Source organism: Zootoca vivipara, chromosome 17, assembly GCF_963506605.1.
Source record: "Zootoca vivipara chromosome 17, rZooViv1.1, whole genome shotgun sequence".
NCBI classification, from domain to species: domain Eukaryota; kingdom Metazoa; phylum Chordata; class Lepidosauria; order Squamata; family Lacertidae; genus Zootoca; species Zootoca vivipara.
The window spans coordinates 30,022,080-30,045,049 of record NC_083292.1 but is presented as its reverse complement, the minus strand read 5'-3'; the positions used below and the strand labels follow the sequence as shown (position 1 = coordinate 30,045,049).

The following is a 22,970-nucleotide window of genomic DNA, read 5'->3' as shown; positions in this document are numbered from 1 at the left end:
GCTGGGGCCATGTTATAGCTAAAGGCTTAACTTGGGTCCCAGATTTGAAAAGGTTGAAGGTCATGAGCATACAACCAATACTCCCCTGCTGGGGAAGGTCAGTAGTATTGGGCAAGCTGTCCTTCAAGGAAAGCCCATTAGCCAGTTCTGGTCTTGTTGAGGAACTGTCTGAAGATCATGCCATGGAGGAATAGAACAAGGTTCCAATACAGCAGATGTGACGTAAAACTTTAATGTCACTTGCCTGAGACAGCTCAGCCTTAAAAACAACTGAGGTGATCCTCTTCACCTCTAACTACAAGTCTGGCAGGCACACCAGTTACAGGCAAGGAGAGCCTGAATAAGGTCTTAATGCTCAAGAGAAGCAAACAGATTAGCCAGGTGAAATTTTGGTTTTAAGGTACTGGAACTACACTGAGCAGAAGTGGGGAATTTACTCAAAAACTTGATGGAGCTCAAAACTCTTATTACCATCTACTTTTGAATAGTGTAGGTCTCAGTACCCTCAGAATCGTCCGCTGCTTGATGGCATTTAAATGCCCATCTCAGTGGTAATTTGCATTCTGCACTCAGAAGAGCCTATATTAAATCCCAAGCATTTCTAGTTCCAAGGATTCTGGTAGCAAGGCCAGGAAGACCACTTCCTGAGGATCTTGGAGAGCCACTGCCCATCCGAGTAGACAACACAGAATTAGGTAGACCAAAAGACTGATTTGGTATAAGACAACTTCATCGACAGTGCCTACAGCTCAGTAGCAGAATGCTCACTGTAGATCAAAGATCTATCTCTGGCATTCTCCATGGAGAGAAGTAGGAACCTTGCTTGGACAGACGTCACAGCAGAGTGTACCAGGGTAGATGCACCCAGGGCTCTGCTTCAGTAAAGGCAACTGTCCCCAACCTGGTGCCCTCCATTAGTTTTTGGCCGTCCAACTTCTGTAATCCCCGACCATCCACTATATTCACTGGTGGTGATGGGAGTTGGGAGTCCAGCAACAGGAGTACATGAGGCTGGGGAAGGCTGCAATAAGGCAGTTTTCTAAATCTTTGTGGGGGTTACCCCGTTAGTCAGTAGCCTTACGAAGAGTGGAATTATTCTCAGAGCTCTCCCTCAGGCCATTCTGAAAAGACAGACACCAGGAGTGTGGCATATATGTTACAATAGGATATGATCTCTCTCCATTGCCCTGCTGGACCCAGCAAGACACACAATGAAAGAGACATGGATTGGCAAGACCAGGTAGCACAACGTATTTGCACCTCAAATTTTCAGCATCAGCTTTGAAGTCAGGCCCGGAGGGCAGCAGCCTGCCTAACTTGGAAGCAAAACAAAAACCACCTGCAAATCATTTCAATCTATTTCAATCTGCATTAATTAAGTCACGCAGCACCTGGACATCATCTCTGGCTAGAATTCAACTAACTTTTACTCAAAATAGACATATTGCAACAGACCTTGGCTTAACAACAGGAGGGCTTCTTACATAAGGGTACGGTGCAGTAGTTTTTGCCTTGCATTAAAACAGAAATTCTCTACCTTTTCAGTTTTCAAACACACATTTCTAGATCTTTTCCTCCTAGCTTTTAAATAAAAGCAGATCTTGTGATTGTGGGCACACTGTCAAATTAAAGCAGTGGCTTTCCAACAGTGTTCCGGAGAGCTGTGATACCCTCATTAGGGTAACCTTAATTAGGGGGTCCTTAATTAGGAACAAGCTTTTCCCACTGCAATACTCAAGAGGGACACATTCTAATCTAGGCTTAGTAGGTGCCATGAGTATATTGAGTGCGCTTTAGAATCTTTTGGAATATACAATGGTTCCTCAGCTGACAGATCAGGGCGGAGAGCCTTTGTGGAGGGTAGGGAGCTTGAAAACCAGTGGGTTATAGGTTCCAAAGCAGGAACAGATTTGAAAGGGGCTCCAAGCTGTCCAATCTCTTTACAATAGCCATGGCTATATCACAATTTAGTTGCCAGAGCTGTGACCTGGGCTCACAAATCCCTTCTGCAGCCCTGATTCCCCCTGACTGTTCAATTTACAATAACCATGGTTTGTTGTTATGTCCAAAATGGGTAAGCTATGGTCACCACCAAACCATAGCTTACCTGAAGGCCAAGGTTTCCAATTCTAGTTTGGAGGCAAATTTCCCATAGCTTGTGCAAGTCAGATGTCATGGCAAATTAGTTGTTGTGAATTACAAAGCAAGAGTGCGAGGAATCTGGGCATGTGGGAGGAGAGGGAGAGGGAAAAAGAGTGGGTGAACATGAGGCATAGTCTGGCTGTAACATCAGAATTTGTCATAATATCTGGTTATGTCACTGCAACCCTAACCACCTTACCAATCTTCCACATCAGCCCTTGGAAAAACCAAACCAAACCAAACCTAAATACTACCTTTATTCTGCTAACCAAGAATAAGCCTCATATTTTTTTAAAAGTTTAATCAAATTTACATGATTTGTTTTCATTGCAGAATCAAGGAGAATTTTTGGATCAGAGTCAGGATTTTTTTTTTACCAGCACATGCCTTAGAGCCCCTCCTGACTAAGCATCTTGCCCAGAAATTTTAGTCGCCTGCATGCTTTACTGCCATTGCCACCCCACACCTCCATTTTTTGCCTGCCAAATCAAACTGGCGAGTGCTCGGTTTCTTCAAAAAGCAAGTTTACACAGACAAAGGTGAAGCTCTTCAAGAGAGAGAGAGAGAAAGAATAACACAGCGTGCAGAAGCAGCCATAGAAATAGCATGTGATAAGCCACAGCACCAAGATAAGGAAATCAGTCAGGACTTTGCAGCCAAGCTAGGTCTCGAGGGAACTGTAAGTATTGGGGGGGGGGGTGAGAAGAAAAATGTTTTTGTTGTTGTTTACAAAAAAGGCTGTAACTGGTTTGCTGCTGTTTGCCCCATATCTTTCATTGTAGCAGCTTCCTATTCCGGGGCCAAAAGCATTTCAGGTGCCTTAAATGGTTTCAGTCTACCCCCTGAATGCAAGGTGCTAAGGACAAACAAAAGGGCCCCACAGGGTTGGGGAACCCTCTGGCCCTCCAGATGTTGCAGGACTCCACTGCTGGCCATGGCAGCTGTGGGAGACTAAGAACATCTGGAAGGCCATATATTCCCTATTCCTGTTCTAGACTAGGCTAACATGGTGTCCACTGGATTTTGTTGGGACTCCCAACTTCTGGCAAGCCCAGCCACAGTGACCAATGGTCAGGGATGATGGAAGCTGTGGTCCAACATCTGGAGAGCCACAGGTTGGCTACCCTTGTGGCAGTGACATCTAGCAGGACACTGTTTGGAAACAAGATGCTGTTTGGCTAGGACAATTCCGAGACCTGCTCTGGTCTCAACTGGGGTGGTTAGGATATATATCGACAGCCAACACTCCCTTTCAGCTGCATGACGCAGTGGACAATAATCCACGGTATCGGGTGTAGCTGTAATTTAGGACAGTTGTGTTCGTCCTCCAAGAGAGGAACCAAAGGGTTCCCTGGAACACCAACAGTGATGAAATGGGTGCCAATGGGGTGATGCAAGGCAAAATGCTGGACTGACAACAATAATACCAGCAGTGTTGCTGATGTGGAATGAATTGCAACCTGATTCTTAAAATCACGCCTGGCTTGCACCATGGCGTGTCAGCGTGCTCATAAGCTGCTTATAGCAAGTCACAACTGTGGGTGTTTAAGCAAAACAAAAAAGCAGCCAACATTTCAAACCTGAACCCTCCATCAGCAAATAGCTAGCTCTGGGGGCAGAAACGGCTACCACTTTTCACTGGGCCAACCTGTGTTGGCAGTGGGAGCAAACCTAAGCCAGCGTGAACTTCCAAGGCCTTGCCTGAAATGCTGTGTTGCTTGGGGTGGGGAACCTGTGGTCCCTACAGATGTTTTTATGCTCCAACACCCTTCAGCCCTCCACAGCGTGGCAAAGAACCAAGAAAGACAGGAAGTGCAATTCAACAACTGCTGGAGGGCTATAGGTTCCACACTCCTGGATGCAGGTCCTAAGCTTCTACCTCTACTAATGGCCATGGGGAGTGGTTTGATCCAAATTGTGTTCTGGGGAGCCCTGGGGCTCCTCAGTGAGAAGATCAGGACTGGCAGACAAACTTTGTCAGATCAGATCATATGCTACTACCGTAGTAGTCTCCTCATGTAATGTGAAGTCACAGGTGAATGTGGTGTGTGTGTGTGTGCTTTTTTCTTTTCTTTTCTAGCACAGGCTTGTAAATAAGCTCACTAAAATTATTAGCCCGCCATGAGGCCTGCATTTTCATGCTGGTAGTGGAAGAGGGGTGGGCCCATCCTGCATGGACTGCATAGAAGCATGGCCTTCTGCTTCTTTGTAGACTGAAGAAAGAGGTAACCTTCTACCACACTGACTGGCTACCTAGTGAACTGTTCTTCTTTGCCACTCCCCTCTGCATTTCTAGACTGGTCATGAAGAAAGGAGCTTTTCTTCCTCTGCACTTAGCACAGAAACTGAACCGCCCAAATGGAATTCTTAGTTGCCTGCTAGGCAAGTTATTCTAGGACACAAGTCTGTTTATGAGGGCCAACTTTCCTCCATCTGGAGCCCTCTTAAGAGCCAGCATGGCCAATTAGTTGCAGCTTGGGAGTCCTAAATATTTGGAGGGCACCAGGGTGGGGAAGGCTGACTAAGTTGGCCAATGGTCAGGGGTCCAGTAAGTCTGGCCAACACCCTGCATCCTCTGCGAGGTAACTTGGCATATAAAGAGTTCCACGGAGGTGAAAATTCACCTAATGGAAGGTAAGATGTGAGATTCTGAATCCTGTTGAAGACAGACATCAGCACCATTATTCCCTTGACTTCTCTGAGAAACATTAAGGGTGGGAAACACAGAAATTTTGTTTCATTGCAATTGAAGCCTACTACTTGGGTTTGTCATGGAATAAGGTATGGGGAACTGGTGGCTTTCCAGACGTTGCTGGACTACAACTGCCATCATCCCGATCATTGGCCATGATGGTTTGGGCTGATGGGAAATGTAGTCTACCAACATCTGGAGAGCCACTGGCTTCCCATCTCTGGATCAAGTTATCTTCAAATTCTTTCTTACCTGGTCTTGTTATTTAAAGCTGCCATAGGAAATCTGACCATATGGTCCATCTAGTCCGGTAATGTCTACTCAAATTGGCAACAGCTCTCCCGGATCCTTTCAACTGGAGATGCCATGGATCAGATGTGAGATCTCTGGTATGCAAAGCATGAGCTTCACCATGAAATTATGGGCCCCTCCCTTATTATGTACCGGTAACATACATAATATGGAAGCCTATCCATATCGTCCTCACCAGCTGTATTAAAGAGCCAAGAGAATTATCGACTCTTCAGCACCTTCCCTACCAGCATCTTCCTGGTACATCACACACCTCCTTCCCAACAAAGGCAGGTCCCACCATTCCTTCTTATTGACTTTGTATGACTGCGAAGGAAACCCACATCAACACTGCCAGCACCAAACTATCTGCTGCCAAAGGCATGCAAGCTGGAAATAGTTTCCATTCATTCACTTTAGCAAAGAGTCCAGGACAGCAATTTTCCAAACTGTCCGCAAAGTACATACTGGAGCATCTTCTATGGGAGCCATCGTGCACTGTAAAGATTCTGGGGCATGATCTGTCAAGCGTACCACACTTACAGGGCACCGGGCAGGTCCGTTGGACCTCACTGCCCCCCATGTGACATATGTAACCAAGTGCATGCTCAACTCTCCCTTACAGCCACACATCACATGGGAAGATTGCTAAGCACAGCCAAGCTGGACTTCAGGAAGTTGCTTACTACCTTTGCTGATCACTCAGGGGTACCTCTTGAGTATCCTAAAGCAGTCTGAAAACCAGTAGCCTAGGATGCAATACTATCCAAACAGACAACTACATAAGGGTATGGCTGTTCTGTTGATTAACATTAACTTGAGCAAAGGAGATTTATTTTGTGAAACATGTCACAACGCCTTGGAGAGGCCTACTGGAGCCATGTTGAGATTGTAGTTCCTTTCTAACCTTGAACTCCTGAAACTTCGCGATCTGGAGAAGTTTTTGATCTAAAATTTTGCCCCTCTTCACAGATGGGGCAACCAAGCCCCCACTCTCCCTGAAAGATATACTGTTTCACTGAACAATAATCCATGTACTTTTAGCAAATATGGTGGTTTCAAGACTGCACCTTTAACACAGACAAGAGTTTAACGCTACAGCTTGCTAGAAATAGTAATGGGAAGGTAGACACTAACTATACTAGGCCATGAACGAGCCACTGTTGACTATAACCCAACTAGCTGTTACGGAGCCAGTTAGAGCATATGTGGGATAATTGAAAAAGATGAACCTTATCCTGCTCCCAGTTACAGCCTCTTTTGCAACATTTTTCTTTTAGCAGGGGTACAAGAAAAATGACAGACTTGCCTTGTGAGGTCGAAAAGAGAGAGACAGGCTGAGAGGAAGAAACAAAGGAATCTGAAAGGAAAATACATAGGATGAGACTTGATGACCTTGGAAAGGAGGAAAAAACAAACATTACTGCAGCTTTGTAGTTCCAGATGTCTCAGCTGTACCTGGGCCACAGGAGAGGGGCTGAGGAAAGATCAGCAGCTACTCACTCACCTGGCTGCAAAGTTTTATGAAGTTTCTACGACAGCAAAGCCAAACTGAAGGATATTATCCATCTGCTTAAGAAGGGAAAAGGATAACCTTGTGACATGACAATACCTACAACACACTTTTTTTTCTTCTGATTTTTTCTTTTCTTGCTTGAAATGCCAGGAAAAGAACAGGTATGTAACAAGGAACTAACTACGCTTCAGGATAATTGGAAGGCTTTTGGCAACTGCTTAAATGAGACTTTAGAGCACGGGTGTCAAACACAAGGCCCGGGGGCCAAATCCGGCCCGCCAGACCTCGTCATGTGGCCCGCCGAGCGCCCCAGCCAGTGGGACCCAGCAGCGGGACCTTGCTGCTGAAGCGCCGCGCCGACAAAGCGCCGACAAACAGCTGGGGCCGGATAGAAAGGCGGCCGGAGCAGCGCTGCGTGGAGCACCCCGAGCCACAGCAGGAGAAGGTGGAGGCAGCTTGCCGGGTCAGCGCCCGGCAACGCCGCATGGAGAGTCCCGAGCCTCTGCAACGCAGCAGTGCTCTGTAGCACTTTGAATCCTCCTCTGTCCTGCATGCAGAAGGACCCCAGCATCTCCAGGTACTAGTAGCTCTGCAAAGGTCCTGCATGAAACCCTAGCGAGCCTCCACCACCCAGTGCAGTTACCAAAAATCATTTTTCAATAAATTGTACAATAATTGTACATTTAAATATCTACTTGACATTATTCTGACTATGTTCCTGCTTTCAGAGCTAGTTATTACTTACATTATTACAAAAAACAGTAATAATTGAATGCAGTGACAATAATTTATGATAATAAAGAGTGGACACATAGTCCTACAGATACAACCGGCCCTTTGAGGGTGACCAAACTGCTGATGCGGCCCCCGATGAATTTGAGTTTGACACCCCTGCTTTAGAGAGAGAAAACTGGTCAGCCCCATTTTACACAGAGGCCACAGCCTCAGATGTGCAAAGTTAAGGGCAGCCAATGTGGCCCCTGTCTGAGTCTGGTTACTAGATCATTTCCTGCAGCTCCCAAAGTTGAGTACCTGGATGCAGCAGGAATGACAAAATTAGCTTCGCCTTGCCAGCTTTCATGCATTGGCTTTCAATGCAAAGATACTGTAGTAAGAAATGAATTCAACTTCCTTATAAAAATAGGTGGAAGAATTTTGCCAGGCCACTGAAACCCGTCTGAATCCTTACTCAAACTCTTTCTGAAACACACAATACATATCAATAATAATAATAATAATAATAATAATTTATTATTTATACCCCGCCCATCTGGCTGGGTTTCCCCAGCCACTCTGGGCGGCTTCCAACAGAAAAATAAAACACAGTGATCTATTAAACATTAAAAGCTTCCCTAAACAGGGCTGCCATCAGGTGTCTCCTAAAAATCTGGTAGTTGTTTTTCTCTTTGACATCTGATGGGAGGGCAGGCACCACTACCGAGAAGGCCCTCTGTCTAGTTCCCTGCAACTTGGCTTCTCACAATGAGGGAACTGCCAGAAGGCCCTCGGTGCTGGATCTCAGTGTCCGGGCAGAACGATGGAGGTGATCTTTCAAGACCGGTGTTATGTGGTCTCAGTGGCCGCTCCCAGTCACCAGTCTAGCTGCCGCATTCTGGATCAAATGGTATCAAAACATACCATCAGTTATGCTACCAGAATCTGCACAGTCAAGAGCAGGGGTCAGCAAACTTTTTCAGCAGGGGGCCGGTGAACTGTCCCTCAGACCTTGTGGGGGGCTGGACTATATTTTTTTTGGGGGGGGGGGAGAATGAATGAATTCCTATGCCCCACAAATAACCCAGAGATGCATTGTAAATAAAAGGACACATTCTACTCATGTAAAAACATGCTGATTCTTGGACCGTCTGCGGGCCGGATTTAGAAGATGATTGGGCCGCATCTGGCCCCCGGGCCTTAGTTTGGGGACCCCTGGTCAAGAGCGTCAAAACACATCCCTCACTTATTGCTGATTCTTCTCTCTCCAATCACGTCACACCCTTTGCTGTCATATTGCTTTCTGTGTTCCTCACACCTCCATTCTCAGCCAGAATCTAACCAGAAAACAGCTCCGTTGCCCAAGCCCAACACCCCCTTCTTGCTGGGAAAGACAAAAATGTTTACATATTAAGAGTTCTTTATGTCAAGCCATGATTCACACCTGCCTTTCCCAACCTAGTGCCCTCCAGATGTTCTGAACTCCCAACTCTTATTAACCGTAGCCATTGGCCATGTTGGCTGGATTGATGGTAGCTGGTGAATTCAGAACATCTGTGGGGCACCAGGTTGGGGAAGGCTGGTTTGTACTAACCGTAGCTTAGCATCCAAATCATGGTTGAACTCCACAAATTTACTGGCCAAGTCATGCATTCAGATAGCCCTTGGGCAAGTGTGATGAGCCCCAGGCTTCCTCGCAACTTCACTGCCAGTGGGGCAGATGATTCCCACCTGCTCCCCCACCCCAAATTTCAGAGGGAGCAAGGGATTCGATTTGGCATTATGAGCTTCCCTTTGTCCTTGAGCTCAGAGCTGGAACAGGGAGAGAGAGGTACACATGCATGCATGGGACAGCTGACAAATGCAGCCAGTCAAAGCAAGCCTCCGTCTTCCCTACTCCAAGCTGGCTTGGGACATGGCACAGACACACACAAACACACCTGTTTCTGCATTGTGTGGCACTTCCCGCCCTTCTAACTGCAAACTGGGAGCTATAGAGAGGGGGCAGGGGCCTTGAGCCTTCTTTAATGCTTTCCAAGTGCCTGGGAATGGCTACTCCCCCCTCAAAGGCTTTCTCCTACCAAAACTGTTTCAATTTGTAGTTTTAGCATGCACTATAATTAGCTGCTGCAACAAGTTTTTACAGGACATATGGTATTTTTGTTTTTATTTTTTTACTAATTACATTAGCCTTTGTAAGATTTTTCTCGAAAGGCAGGCTACGTACATTTTAATACATACAATCTACTGGAGAATGAGGATATAGTGGTACCTCTACTTACGAATAACTCTACTTATGAATGTTTCTACTTACGAATGAAGCTCCGTCCGCCATCTTTCTATTTACGAATTTTTAGATAGGGTTGCTTCTACTTACGAATTTTTTCTCCCAATGCATTCCTATGGGATTCGACTTACAATTTTTTTCAACTTACGAATGTGCGTTCGGAACGCATTAAATTCGTAAGTAGAGGTACCACTGTATGTGTTACACGGGTTGTATCCAAAGAAGCTGTTGAAATCAATAATCATCAATAACAAGTTCATTGATTTCAACTGGTTTACTCTGAGTAGGGCTTAATCAGATGCATCCCAAAGTATCTGAAAGTTCGGTTTCTAACACACATCTTTGAGAAGTGATTGTCTCTCACTGACTACAGTACACGTAACTTGAGGTTCAGTGTGGAATTGCCAGAAAGGATCGTGTCCAAGGCATACCTAAGGAATCTCACATTCTGCAGTCTGCTTAAGGATAGAACTATGGCCAGGAAAGTGTACATGACGGAACCAGTTTATCCACTATCACAGACCTTGGTAGATGACTCATATTTTCCAGAGTAACTGTACAGAAAAGAGAGAGAACAAGCTTGAAAACCTGACATGCCAGGCTGGGAACTGGTATTGGCAATAATTCCTTAAGGGAAAAAAGAAAGGGAGGAGGCTCTCGCCAGCCAGTTGCTTCTCATTTTTATCCCTGCCCAAACACCCCTCCGCAAGGGGAAAATTTCAACACCGGAGCTTATTTAGCAATGATGAACAGCAGCTCAATGCAGACCATAGATGACAAGTTACAATTTGCACCAGAGGTCTCCCTCTTTTACAAGAGGTGCATTGTGAAGCCATTGGCAAATACATTCCCTAGCTACAGCCCCATGTTGTGCAGGAGAGAACAAGGCTCAGGGTGGGGGAAGAGATGCACTGGTAGAATAAATGAATGAAAAGCCCCTGGCCCCCCTTATCAATCATTCCTCCGTTCCCAGCTGTTCTGCCAATAGGGCTATTTAGTGTCATTTGCCCACAGGATTAAGCTTTCAAAGGAATCTTTATTTTGATTTATCAGACCTTGCAAGAGGCTTGCGTGCACAGCCAGAGTGTAATTGCAGAGTTCTAGATGGTTCTTTGTGGAGGCCTTTCTGAGGCAGCCTGAGCGGATCCCAAGCTGGGATTTGCATTGAGAAAAAGCAACTGTGCTGAAAAACCATGGAAACAATATACATAGTGCTCTTTTGTTTTTTTCTTAAACCCCAAACAATGAACAACAAAGCATTTTGCTACCTATGACAAGACAGACCTTGACAGACAGCACAAGGCAAAACAGGTCAAGTTACAGACACATTCCTTATCATTCTTTCATATTTGTACCACACCTTTCTACCCAGCGGGGCCAACAAGGGGCCCCCCAAAAGAACTACAAAGATCTAAAGCATCTAACAAAACATTTAAATAATCAAAGCACAGAGCAATGCAGTGAGCTTAAAAAGCCCAAGCTACTCCAAGCTTTAATGCCATCCCCAAAGCATATGGTCAGTTTTCTGAATGTGCAGGGCTGTGTTTAAAGACCACAAAATGGTCTGAAAACCATTTTAAGATTTCTTGACTGTCATCAAGTGCCAAGATATTAACCTACTAAAAAAAAACTTGAATCTTCATTAAAAGTGCAAATTACTACTAGTGGGCAGTAGTTAACCTTTGTACAGCTATCAAGTCCAGCATTTATCTCATTAGTGTTCAAATTGCTTCTTATGACGTCTCAGTAGTCTTTACAACCTCTACCAAATAGACCAGGATTAAATCCTCACTGTAAACGGAGCCAGTGAGGAGGTTGAAATAATAGCTTGTCAAGGAACATCTAGGACAGGCATGTCAAACCTGCGGCCCTCCAGATGTTTTGGCCTACAACTCCCATGATCCCTAGCTAGGTCCAAAACATCTGGAGGGCCGCAGGTTTGACATGCCTGATCTAGGATATTTGTGGCTGGGGCATCAGAACTCACACTCTGGGCCACTAACTCTCCCCTCGCCAATTTACACCCCCCCCCTTACTTCTGTTTCATTTTCACATATTTATTTTCTTCCGGAATCTCATAACTATTTTTTTCTGGTTTAAGAAACATTTGCTACTTGCAGAGTTCAAGTTAACAAACAAGACAGTCACAGGACAATCTTAGGACCACAATGCAATTGATTCTCTCCCACATTTTTTTTTGAGGCAGAAAAAATATAACCCTTAGATGTAGTAGTAGTAATAATAACAACAACAACAATAACGTAACACCACTTAATTGAAAGTAAAACAAAATTAAGGAAAATAAGCACTGTAGCAGAACACATCTCAACAGACACACCTCTCCAAAGGCATGGGAAGAGAGAAATGCCTTCACTTTCCACGGGGGGGGGGGGGGATGACAGGACAGGACAACCATGACAAATGACCATGACACACCGGAGCCAGCTTCTTGTGGAAGCTGATCTGCCATCCATATGAGTCTGTACTTTTACCACAGCATCACTCAGATCTGGAGGAGATTCACATGGAAGAAGACACACCTCAAGGCCCAGCTGTAGGCGCTATCTAAACAACAAAGCTGAGTTATAAACAAGAATCCTTAAACCTTAAACCAGGGGTCAGCAAACTTTTTCCTCATGGGGCCGGTCCACTGTCCCTCAGACCTTGTGGAGGGCCAGACTATATTTTGGGGGGAAAATATGAACGAATTCCTATGCCCCACAAATAACCCAAAGATGCATTTTAAATAAAAGGACACATTCTACTCATGTAAAAACACCAGGCAGGCCCCACAAATAACCCAGAGATGCATTTTAAATAAAAGGAAACATTCTACTCATGTAAAAACATGCAGATTCCCGGACCGTCCGCAGGCCGGATTTAGAAGGTGACTGGGCCGCATCCGGCCCCCGGGCCTTAGTTTGGGCGCCCCTGCCTTAAACCTTCAAATAAATGGTGGCTCTGGATCTGCTGGCAAGTCATGCAAGGCCTCTCATGATCCTCACAAGTGGGCAGCAAATACTGTATATTCCTGCGTATAAGACTACTTTTTAAACCAGGAAAATCTTCTCAAAAGTTGGGGGATGTCATATACGCCGGGTCGTATTTCTTATACGGCGAGTACAGTGGTACCTCTACTTACGAATAACTCTACTTGCGAATGTTTCTACTTACGAATGGAGCTCCATCCGCCATCTTGGATGCGGCTTAGATAGGATTTTTTCTACTTACGAATTTTTAGATAGGGTTGCTTCTACTTACGAATTTTTTCGACTTACAAATGTGCGTTCGGAACGCATTAAATTCATAAGTAGAGGTACCACTGTATATCCCCAACTCTATATTTTAACTGGAAAAGTTGGAGGTCATCTTATATGCCCAGTCATCTTATACACCGGAATATGTGGTAGTCACAGCAGGCCTCTGAGGGTGTCAGCAAAGCCTGCACAACTCAGAATAGCTCAGCTGGACAGCTACTTGAAGATGCGATGGAGGCAATAAATAGATTGCATATAAATATGTAAATAAGGCAAATCAATCACATGTTGGTGGTAGGATTCATGTGATCTTATGACAAGGCTGCCACCAAAATAATGTCAGAGAAATCTACACCTAATTATTTCAGGGGCCATCAATGTGGCAGAAGTCTTCTCCTCTACCCACAGAATCTTCTCTGCTTGATGAAATTAGGGGAAAAAATACGTCTCCTCCCTGAACATTCAACTTTAATTTTAAAGCAGTCTCTAGTTCTTTTGTTTGTGGGGGAAAGGGGGGGGGGAGAGGCTGCAGGCAGAATTCTACCCAAACGCTCAGTAAGAAGTCGCCCTGTTCCCACCCACCAGTGTTCTGGCCAATGGGTGTCGAGTTCTTGGGGTAACTGAGAAGCACCTGGAATTTACTGTTTCTACAAATGCACAGCTATAAGCATAACAGGCTACCTATATTTAGTTTCCAGCTGTGCTGCACTGATACTTCCCCACCCCATTTCATTGCAACATTCCTGGCTAGAGGCCTGGCTGTAGGAAGTTTGTGGTTGGTACAGATTCATATCATGGAACGTATAACATACCACCTCCCACCCTTCATTTCACATCAATTGAAGATTTAGTATCGATGACCTTTAGAAGTACCACTCCCAGGTATATCACTGGTGATCACTTCATTAAGAAATGTGATTGTAGCTTTTCTTTTTTAAAAAGAGAAGCAGCTCAGATTTTGATCTGAGCACTGACTCTCACTTTCTAAAACAAACAAACAAACAAACCCCTTTCTTTTACTCTCCAAAAAATTACGCTGGACATGCTTTGGGCGGGGAGGAAGAGGGAGAAAGACAGGTGCTAGTCTTAGACCTGCCTTCTTCCACCTCACAGCTGACACAACAGCAGCTCATGTGTGTTGGAAAAGAGTACAAGAGCACCCCATCTCCCCAATGTGGCTTCTCCTATCAAAATCTATATGTCCACCCCCCCTTCCAAGCTGCTTTAATGTGGTGGGGAAAGATGCTGCGAGATGGGATCGCACCATGTCCGTTTCATGAGCACCGGAGACCTGTTCTGTAAAAAAGAAGAAGGATTAAGGCCATCCCAGCTGAAGCAACAGCGGCCTGCACATAAGGGGTGGATCACAGGAAAGAGCTGCATGTTATGATGGCTGGTGTGGGTGCGTGTTGCTGAGACAAAGCTGGAAGGCTGCCTAGAGCTGCCTTTGTGCAGAAGCACAGTGTATTCCCAATGCAGAGGGAGAGAGATGGGAAAAGCAGGTTGTCAACTTTGCTTCTGTTTAGTGGAAAACACAATTAAGCTGCCTTGCGTAAGAGGAAATGCATCCAAACAAGGGACATTTCCTAATTGCTTGAGGGACAGTACCCAGACTTCTGGCTAGGAGTGTCAGGCATCTAACAGAGCTGCTTGGAGTCCAGTATTTCTAACCAGTCTTGAATTTAGTTACCGGTACAACGGCACCATCAAGGCTCTTGGCTGACTGTACAAGCAGATGATATGCAATCAAGCCTTTAAAACCTGGGGGGTCCCACACTGTGGCCATTTTCCTAAGAGTCCATATAAACACAACATCAAGCCAAGGTTTTTCACATGGTGGGTTGATCCCAAGCTGCCTAACTGCCATGCAGCAAAGTCCGGGGCATTGTGTCATCAAGTTTAAGAGCTTCATGATTGCATCAACTCCAAACCAGAGATGGTCCATATCAACCCCCAATTAAAATATGACTGGGACCAACACTTCCAGTTTCACTGACCTGCTTTTCCAAGAAGCGGCACCTCTTAGCCCAGAATCACACCATGAATCATTGCCTCACCCTAAAACATTTAAAATTTTATAAACTGACTAATGAGCTACCTGGAGCTTTCAAAAAAATGATGATTTAGTCCCATAATTTCAGCCAGGCAAGTGCTTTTTAAATTAAGGTTCTCAACAAAATGCATCTCAGGACCGCTCTACAAATGGAGCAGAATAAGGCGGTAGGATGAATGGACAAAAGCACTTCAGGCTGCAGGCAGGGATCATTCCTGCCCCCCCCCAATGTTCTCCTCTGTTGATTATTTTAAAAAGCAAAAGTGGCATGTCTCTATTAGGGATTAACTTGGAGCAGGAAACCAACTGGTGGTTGTTGGACTCCAACTCCCATCAGCCCCAGCAAGCGTTGCCAATGGTCAAGGATGATATGAGTTGCAGTGCACCAACACCAGAAGGGCATCACTTGGCTATCTCTGTGAAACAGCATATGTTAGTCCCTCATTCTACTGCCATGGACAGACCCAACCTCCAAGTCACCAAATTCTGTTTGAGGCAGGTTAGCGTCCCAATGAAAGACTCAAGACAGGCCAGTTTAAATATCACAGCCAAGCCATGGTTTTGTCATCATGTACAGACTTTGGATTTTCATTCTCCCTCTTCCACTCACCTGCCGAAATCCCCTCCCTCCCTTGCTTTGAGCAACCAAAATCTGGAACACGAGTTCAAACTGTGATCTCTTTCTAATTCCAGTTCTGGAAGCAAACTTTGGCTGACTCGAAGCAAGAAGGAAAGAAGGCAAGTGGAGCATGCGAGGGAAGAAGACAGAGCCAAGGGGGTCCACCGTTTGCTCACAAGGGCCTATCCATGGCTTGGCTACATTGGACCCAGACCTCTGAAACCATAATCTCTCTCCTAATGAGGTCCACTAAGTTTGCAATCCAAGGCTGGGGAAAAAAAGATTCAAGTACAACAGTGTCCCAGGACCAAATTGCCTTGAAATGGGTAACTATCCAAGTACTGTATTCTAATTGTTCACCAGCACACACAGAGAGAGATCAATATCTTATTCATAACTATCTCAAATGCAAAGCAAGTGTGCTGCATAATTTAGTATTATTATTAGTTATAAAGGAGAATGGATGCAGCTCTCTGATTGCATCTCAGAGAGTAAATGGATGCACTTCTTTTTCTCTTGCAACATCCTTTGGGGCTCTGGCTCCACAAAAGCAAAAGGATCCCAGGCTTTTAAAGCAATTGATTCTGCAATGCAGCACCTGCAGGACTACTGTACTTCTTTTAATGCATTAGTGCACAATTCCCCAACCTGATGCCCTCCAGTTGCTGTTGCACTCCAACCCCCAACAGTCATAGCCAGCATGGCTTCCAGTCGGGTATGATGGGAGCTGGAATGTGTACAATGAAATGCATCATTGCAGGAAGGCAAAAAAGAAGTACTGATCCAACAGGGAAGGGGTGCCCTGATCCACATTAGGGTTTTAACCCAACATTCTAAATACAATTTTCTTGCAGGACAGACGGGCATCAGATTGGGACCTGAGAGACCAAGATTCAAATCCCCACTCAGCCTTGAAATCACTGGGCAACCTTAGGCCAGGCACTCACCTTGAGCCCATGGAAGAAAGGTGAGATATGAATTAAACAAACAAACAAACAATGGGCAAGAGTAAATGCTGCACAAGACAAGTACAACAGCAGAACCATACACAGCCATGACCCTGGATGCCAAGCGGTCACCTCAATATTTTGGAAAGCAAATCCAAGGTTTCAAGAACAAGTTCTGTTAACTCAGCACATCACCCTCACAATTCTGAGATAGTGAGAATTAAGGAAATGACATCACCATGATCTGGCCATTTTTTACCTTCTAGTCACAACTAAGGCAAGCATGTTAAAGTAGGGCTGCCATACGTCCGGATTTCAAAGGCAGAATTAATGTCAGGAGGGAATTTCTGAAAGGCAGCGTTTTGTCCTGGATCTCAGGCGAGTCAATCGAAAAAGTTCAACATTAAGGGTGTCCTGGTTTTCACTTTTTGAAATATGGCAACCCAATTTAATGAGAGGAGCTCTCAACCCTCCTGCAAGGTAGGACCATGCTATCCCCTTCTGAGGGAGAGGGTCCCTGTCATAGTGACCCAGCAGATGAATGTCTGAAGAGCCCAGTTCTTTTAGTCTATTAAATTCCTTAAGATGCCTTTTTCTATAAAAAAATAATTCAAGACCATAATACAACCAATTTGGATCTGCAATTCTCTTGCTAGTGATTATAAATTAGCCATCCTCTTCAATATTGAAGGGCAGAAAACGGCTTTAGGAAGAGGTACAGGAAATTGTGTTTCCTTTTCTTCACTGCATCAAAACTACTCCATTATGGTTTGCAATGTTGTAAAATAAAGCCCACAAAGTTATTACAGTAGCCTGCTTAAAAATGTTTTACAAAAAAAAAAATCCTAGCCTGCTGATGCCTGGCAAAGGAGAAACAAAGTGTCACAATTCTATGCTGGGCCCAGAAGAGGGACAAAGTGCTTTATCCCTCTTCCACTAGCCCATTCACTCACCTGGGTGCAATTTCTGGTTCTGCTTAAATACAAGGCTGATGTATTGCCAAGCTAAAAGATGTGCTCAGTTCTTGTGTCCACATGACAGTGAAAGAACCATAAGCCACAGGCCAAAATGGAGGCCTGGTGGCTAATTTGTGCGTCGTAAACAGATGCAAGCAGATTCTTATTTAGAATACAGTACGTTGCCCTACTTCTGCTAGTCACAAAGAAGCACTGCTTAGGGTACGGAGGCATGTTCCTGGTCACTGAGAGTCCTCCCCATGTGTACATGCACCCTTGCACACATAACTTGGCGAAAGCATTGATGACACACCCATCAACTCCATATTTACAGTTTTAGAAACTAGCTCTCTTAAACAGTTCACAAGTTGTCAGTTTCTATGCCCAGTTCAAAATGAGGAACATAGGCCTTATATCATTGGTCAGTATTGCGTACACTGACCTGGCAGCAGCTCTCCCAGGTTTCGGAGACTGCTCTTTTCCAGCTCTCCCTGGAGATGCCAGGGATTGAATCTGGTGCCTTCTGCATGCAAAGCATGTGCTCTGACAGGTCTTGCACAACATTTCTGTGGAACACATGCTGGGGCACCGTTAACACAGTCAAAATTGAATAGTTTTGATGGTTGAATTTTAAAGTGACAATTTTAAAGTGACAATTAACTGGGTAAAATGGTTCTGCAGAGAGGTTTAAGAAGCTGACCTCTGGTTCAAGTACATTGGAACTTGCAAGTCCTCAGCAATAATACCACCTACCATTTATAGGGCTTTGTGTGTGTTCAAAGTGCTGCCCATCCATTGTGGTACAACAGCATCTGCTGCCTGTCCTGCTGATAAGGCATAAAGACCACACAAAGAGATACACATTCACGTGTATGTATAGTTAACATTCTTCTTCCTTGACACGTTAAGCCTGAATCTTGTAAGATGATGCAGATAGCACTACTTGGCATCTGTGGGGGAGCTGGCCATGTGTATGACAGCAGATGAAGTCCACACCTTGCTCTGCATTAAGTGAGCTGACCTTGAAGCTCATACATGTCCTGAGCACCTTACAGCCATATGCCTGGCGCCTCATCTCTACTAAAAAAAGGCTCAGCTTCCATGATGGAGACTGATGCTCGCTGATCTGGAGAAGGACTGGTGTGGTGAAAAGGCCTGATTCTCGAGACAGCTGGATTGGGTTTGCAGGAGCGGCCTCCGAGGAACTGTTAAACTCGAGGGGCACAAAGATCAGACCACAGACAAGGAAACAGTTATACGGTTGGCAAGGATCAACAACATCCCTTCCCCATCTGGCATTAAGTCATACATCATACGTGTTTGCCTACTGGTCAGTCACAAGACAATGGACTACTGCATGCAATATAGCTGCCATTTGACCTTGACTCTACAAGGAAGACTATGCATGAAAGAAACTGCTCTTTCCTGAGCAAGCAGCCACAATTCAGACATCTCAAGACAAGACTGACATATTGGAGACGTAAAAATATACAGAGAATATATACAGAGAAAGACGGCATCTTGACTGAAACGTTGGCACTACAAGAACTGCCGCATACCAGACGCTACTAATATGCCCATGCAAGGGAAGGAGCGTGGTCAGGAATTTCAAAACAAAATCCACAAAGGGGTGGTTTTTTTTAAAATAAAAAAGTCAGCTAACCTCCAGCTGGGCCACTTGATGAGGCAGAGCTATTGTTAGATGGGGTGCATTGCAAGACTCAGCCCTTTTAAAGCATTGTCACTTGGGCCTGTGTTTTCCACCCTCAGTGAAGCATCTGCAGTGCAGTTTGTTGTGGTGTTGTTTTTTTTAAAAAAATGAGCATTCCCACCTCTATCTGAAAGCTGCCTTAGAAGATAAGAACCATTTACACCCCAGCCCCTTGGAGCTTATTAGGAGAGGGGGGAGAGGAGCCATACATATTGCAAAATGTTTTCTGGGGTGCCTCCCTGCTCCCTCTCCAGTTGCCTAAAAGCATCATGAAAGGGAAGATCTGTCATCAAAGCTGCCTTCTCAAAGACAAATAATTAAATGTACACCTCCAAATGTCCCCCACCCACAAAAAACCTCAAGGTTACAGGATTTCCCCCCCCCCTCAGGTAAGGTTTTAAAATAATTAAGACTGCATTCCTGCTTCAAGTGGGAGCCAGCAATACAACAAGAGACCTTAGTAAAGATGATGACAGAGCAACTGTAATGGAAAAAGGCAATGTGCCCCCCTTCAGTTCCATCACCTGCTTGAGGAAAGGGGAGGGGGCAGATTAAGGAAGCAACTAGTCTAGATGCAGAAAAAACTCAGCAAGCCCTCCCCAACGCAGATAAAAAAGGTTGCTCAATTCTTGGAGCTATGAAACACATTTTGGAGTCTAATCTGACAAACATACAGCAGACAGTAGCTTTCCTCTCCCCACCTTCCAGTTGAGACACCACTCCCTTCTCAGCCTCTAGCCCAGCTGGTGTTTTTCAAGTGCTTAGCAAGCGACCACATTTGGAAATGCACTGAAAAGGTACAAAAGCAACATTCAGCCAACCGTAAGTGTATCTGTTCCCCAGTCAGTTTGCTATGGAAGAGTGCCCTTAAAACCCAAGCTTTCCTTATCCCATTCAGAATCACCGCCAGTATCAGGGAATGGCCTCCCCAGAGTCTGAAATCCAAACCTTGCCATTGCATCATGCCTGATAAGGCTGCAAGGCGTATGAAATGGTGGATTAGGAAGCAGCAGGTTGCTGAATGGTGGGAGGAATACCACCATTATGTACAAAAGACTATTACATTCAGTTCTCCTTCAGGAACACCCCTATACACAATTACATACCACAAAGGACATACAATTATTATACAACTCCCAACACCCCATTACCAACCAGCATAACACACTGGCTACTTCAGTCTCCTAAGGATTGTCCATAGCACCAACACCACACCCACAAGTCTTGCTTGCCTTCTGCCCCATCCTACCATATTTCCCACACAGTCCTGTTTGCATAGCAATCTTCATTCACCCCACACATTAGCCACAACACATTTTTTTATTTGGTGCACCTCTCTGCGTTACACGTTTCCAATGGACATCATCCAAAATGGCATTTTATTCCAGAACAGTTCCTCTTAAGCCTTTCAGACACACCCTTTCTCTCCTTAAGTGTAGCCCACTTTGGAGTTCTATATCAGCTCCATGCTTCTTCTTCTACTCACTGATTCTTCTGCAGGGACCATCAAATATCTTTAGTAGGATCGCCATATGTTCACAATACAATATGCAATCTGCTCTGTCACACAGTACTCTCACTCTCTCAGGCTAAATTTTAAAGGGAGATAAATATTTTTTTTAAAGAGGGAAGATAAGTGTTTCCTATGCGGTTATAGTCAGTCAGCAGTAGGATCCCCCCCCCCCAAAAACCCAACCATTTCCCACCTTTATAATTATACTTTAATCAGGCCCAATGGAGGGATCAGTGTAACCCACAAATCTGTATGCCACAATGTGAACTCTTGGCTTGACAAATATGTTACTTGGTTCTAGTGAAATGTGTTTTTCTAACACTGCTCTTCTTTTAGCACACACAAACACACACACACACATATACTGAATGAAAATGAGTTAACCTTTGGAAGCCTTCTATGCAAAACACTCACATATTATCAATGGAAATATGTATTAGTCCTAACAGCAGCTGCAAAAAAATTAAATGCAAATTTTGATGTCAATAAAGGGACATTATCCTTATTGAATGCTCTCCTAATAGTTACTTTATATATATAAAAATATGCATATGTTTATATACCTAAACACACACACCCTGGTTCAATGCTAAATCTTGTCTACCGTATTTCAGACTTACAGTACTAAAAAAAAAGGCATTCATAAAAGGCAGTACTCTTTAGCCCTGCCTGCATGTTTTATGACAATAAAGGCTATTTTGCTTTCTTTTCTTTTTTCATTCCAGACAAAGTACTCCCTGTAAGAGCCGATTTACCTGGGTTGGTCTTAATAATAATAAAACAGGATTCGGAAATGCAATGATTTAAGCGTCTCAGGGAATCCTGGTGCCTTTCAGGGTTTTAAGTTTTTGCTACACCGCCTCCGCCCACCCCTTCCTCCTTCCTCGTGCCCACAAACCACCCGGCACTTCCCTACGCCAAGCCCCCTCCCCCCACCAGCTGTCCTTTCCCCCTGCCCACCTCCCCTCCCTTACCAGCGCAAGGCTGGGGGGAACCTGCCCCCTTGAGGTCTCGGCCTCCGGGCTCCGAGGAGCCACCCCCAGCAGATGAAGAAATAAACGGGGACTGGGTGGCGGGTTCAGCCATTTCGTCGGTGGCGGCAGCGGCGAAAGCGACGGGGAAAAAAAAAGAAATCAGCGGTGAGGACCTCACTTATAAGCGACCGCCCCTCTCAACAGACAGGCGCTGACTGACAAGAACGAGGCGATCAGGGCAGACTGCGCAGGCGCAGAAACTGGGCGGCGGGCCGGATCGCCGCGCAGGCGTACTCCGGAGGGGCGGGTCTGGGAGGTTGCTCTCGTGCGCAGGCGCAGTGAGAAGTCTGGAAGGAAGAATAGGGGTATACGATACAGTATACTACAGTATTGTGCCTCCTGCGTCCTCCCGCAGAGTATTTCTGCTCCTCCCTTACGTTGTTGTTAGAAGCGGCGGGGAGGGGGCGGCGGATTTTTTTTTTTAGTTTTAGGGAGAATAGGCGGGTTTTGAGGCTGTTCACTGAACATGCGCATCACGCCCCCTCCCCATTCTCGCGAGCTTTCCAAGTCCGTTTATTACGTTTGTGTGAGCGCGCGCGTGGATAAGACTGGCACTTACGTGTGCGCAGTAGCCATAGGAGCCTGAATAAACGGTCAAGAAACGCGGGCGGGCGCTTTTGTGTTTTAAGAATCTGCTTTTTTGAATCGTGTTTCGAACCTTTAGGAAAATGGGGAAAACAGCTCAGAAGGGACTCTTTCTCCTCCTCCTCCTCCTGAAAAATCTCTTTCCAAATGGCAATAGGGATGCATTAAGTACCGGTATTCCTGAAATTCGGAATTGGGAAAGGGTAGTAGCTCAGTCACACCTTGTGACGTGGCTCAATATAAGATGGCTTACCTATAAGGAAGGGTCATAGCTCAGTGGCAGAGCACCTGCCTTGCTTGCAGAAGGCCCCCGGTATCTTCCATGCTGGGCTGGGAACATTCCCTGCACAAAACCTTGGAGAGCTGCTGCCAATCAGTGTAGACCAGCGTTTCTCAAACTTGGGTTCCAAACTTGTCTGGCTACAATTCTCATCATCCCTGATCACTAGTCCTGCTAGCTAGGGACGATAGGAATTGTAGTCTGACAACAGCTGGGGAACCAAGTTTGAGAAACACTGGTGTGGATCGGAACCAGGGCCGGCTCTAGGGGTAGGCTGGGTGGCGCAGGCCGGTAGGGGGGCACCGCGCGGCAGGGGGGTGCGGAAGCCCACCAGCCGTGGCAAGAAATGGGGCGGGGGTGCCGGAGCGATCTC

General features: G+C 45.4%; 1 protein-coding gene across 3 annotated transcripts in view; it reads right to left on the bottom strand.

The window, feature by feature from the left end:
- The window catches only part of RTN3 (reticulon 3), a 44,265-nt gene extending 22,361 nt beyond the window's left edge, over nt 1–21,904 (bottom strand). The window contains exons 1-2 of one of the 3 annotated variants that reach the window (XM_035097771.2): nt 21,673–21,904; nt 6,435–6,485 (exon numbers count right to left, since the gene is read on the bottom strand). In XM_035097771.2, coding sequence (XP_034953662.2) covers nt 6,435–6,485; nt 21,673–21,784 — 163 coding nt within the window. In that variant the 5' untranslated portion in view covers nt 21,785–21,904. The remainder of the gene's footprint in view (nt 1–6,434; nt 6,486–21,672) is intronic. The other 2 variants (XM_035097772.2, XM_035097773.2) reach the window with 2 other exon arrangements.
- Nucleotides 21,905–22,970: the final 1,066 nt, after the last annotated feature.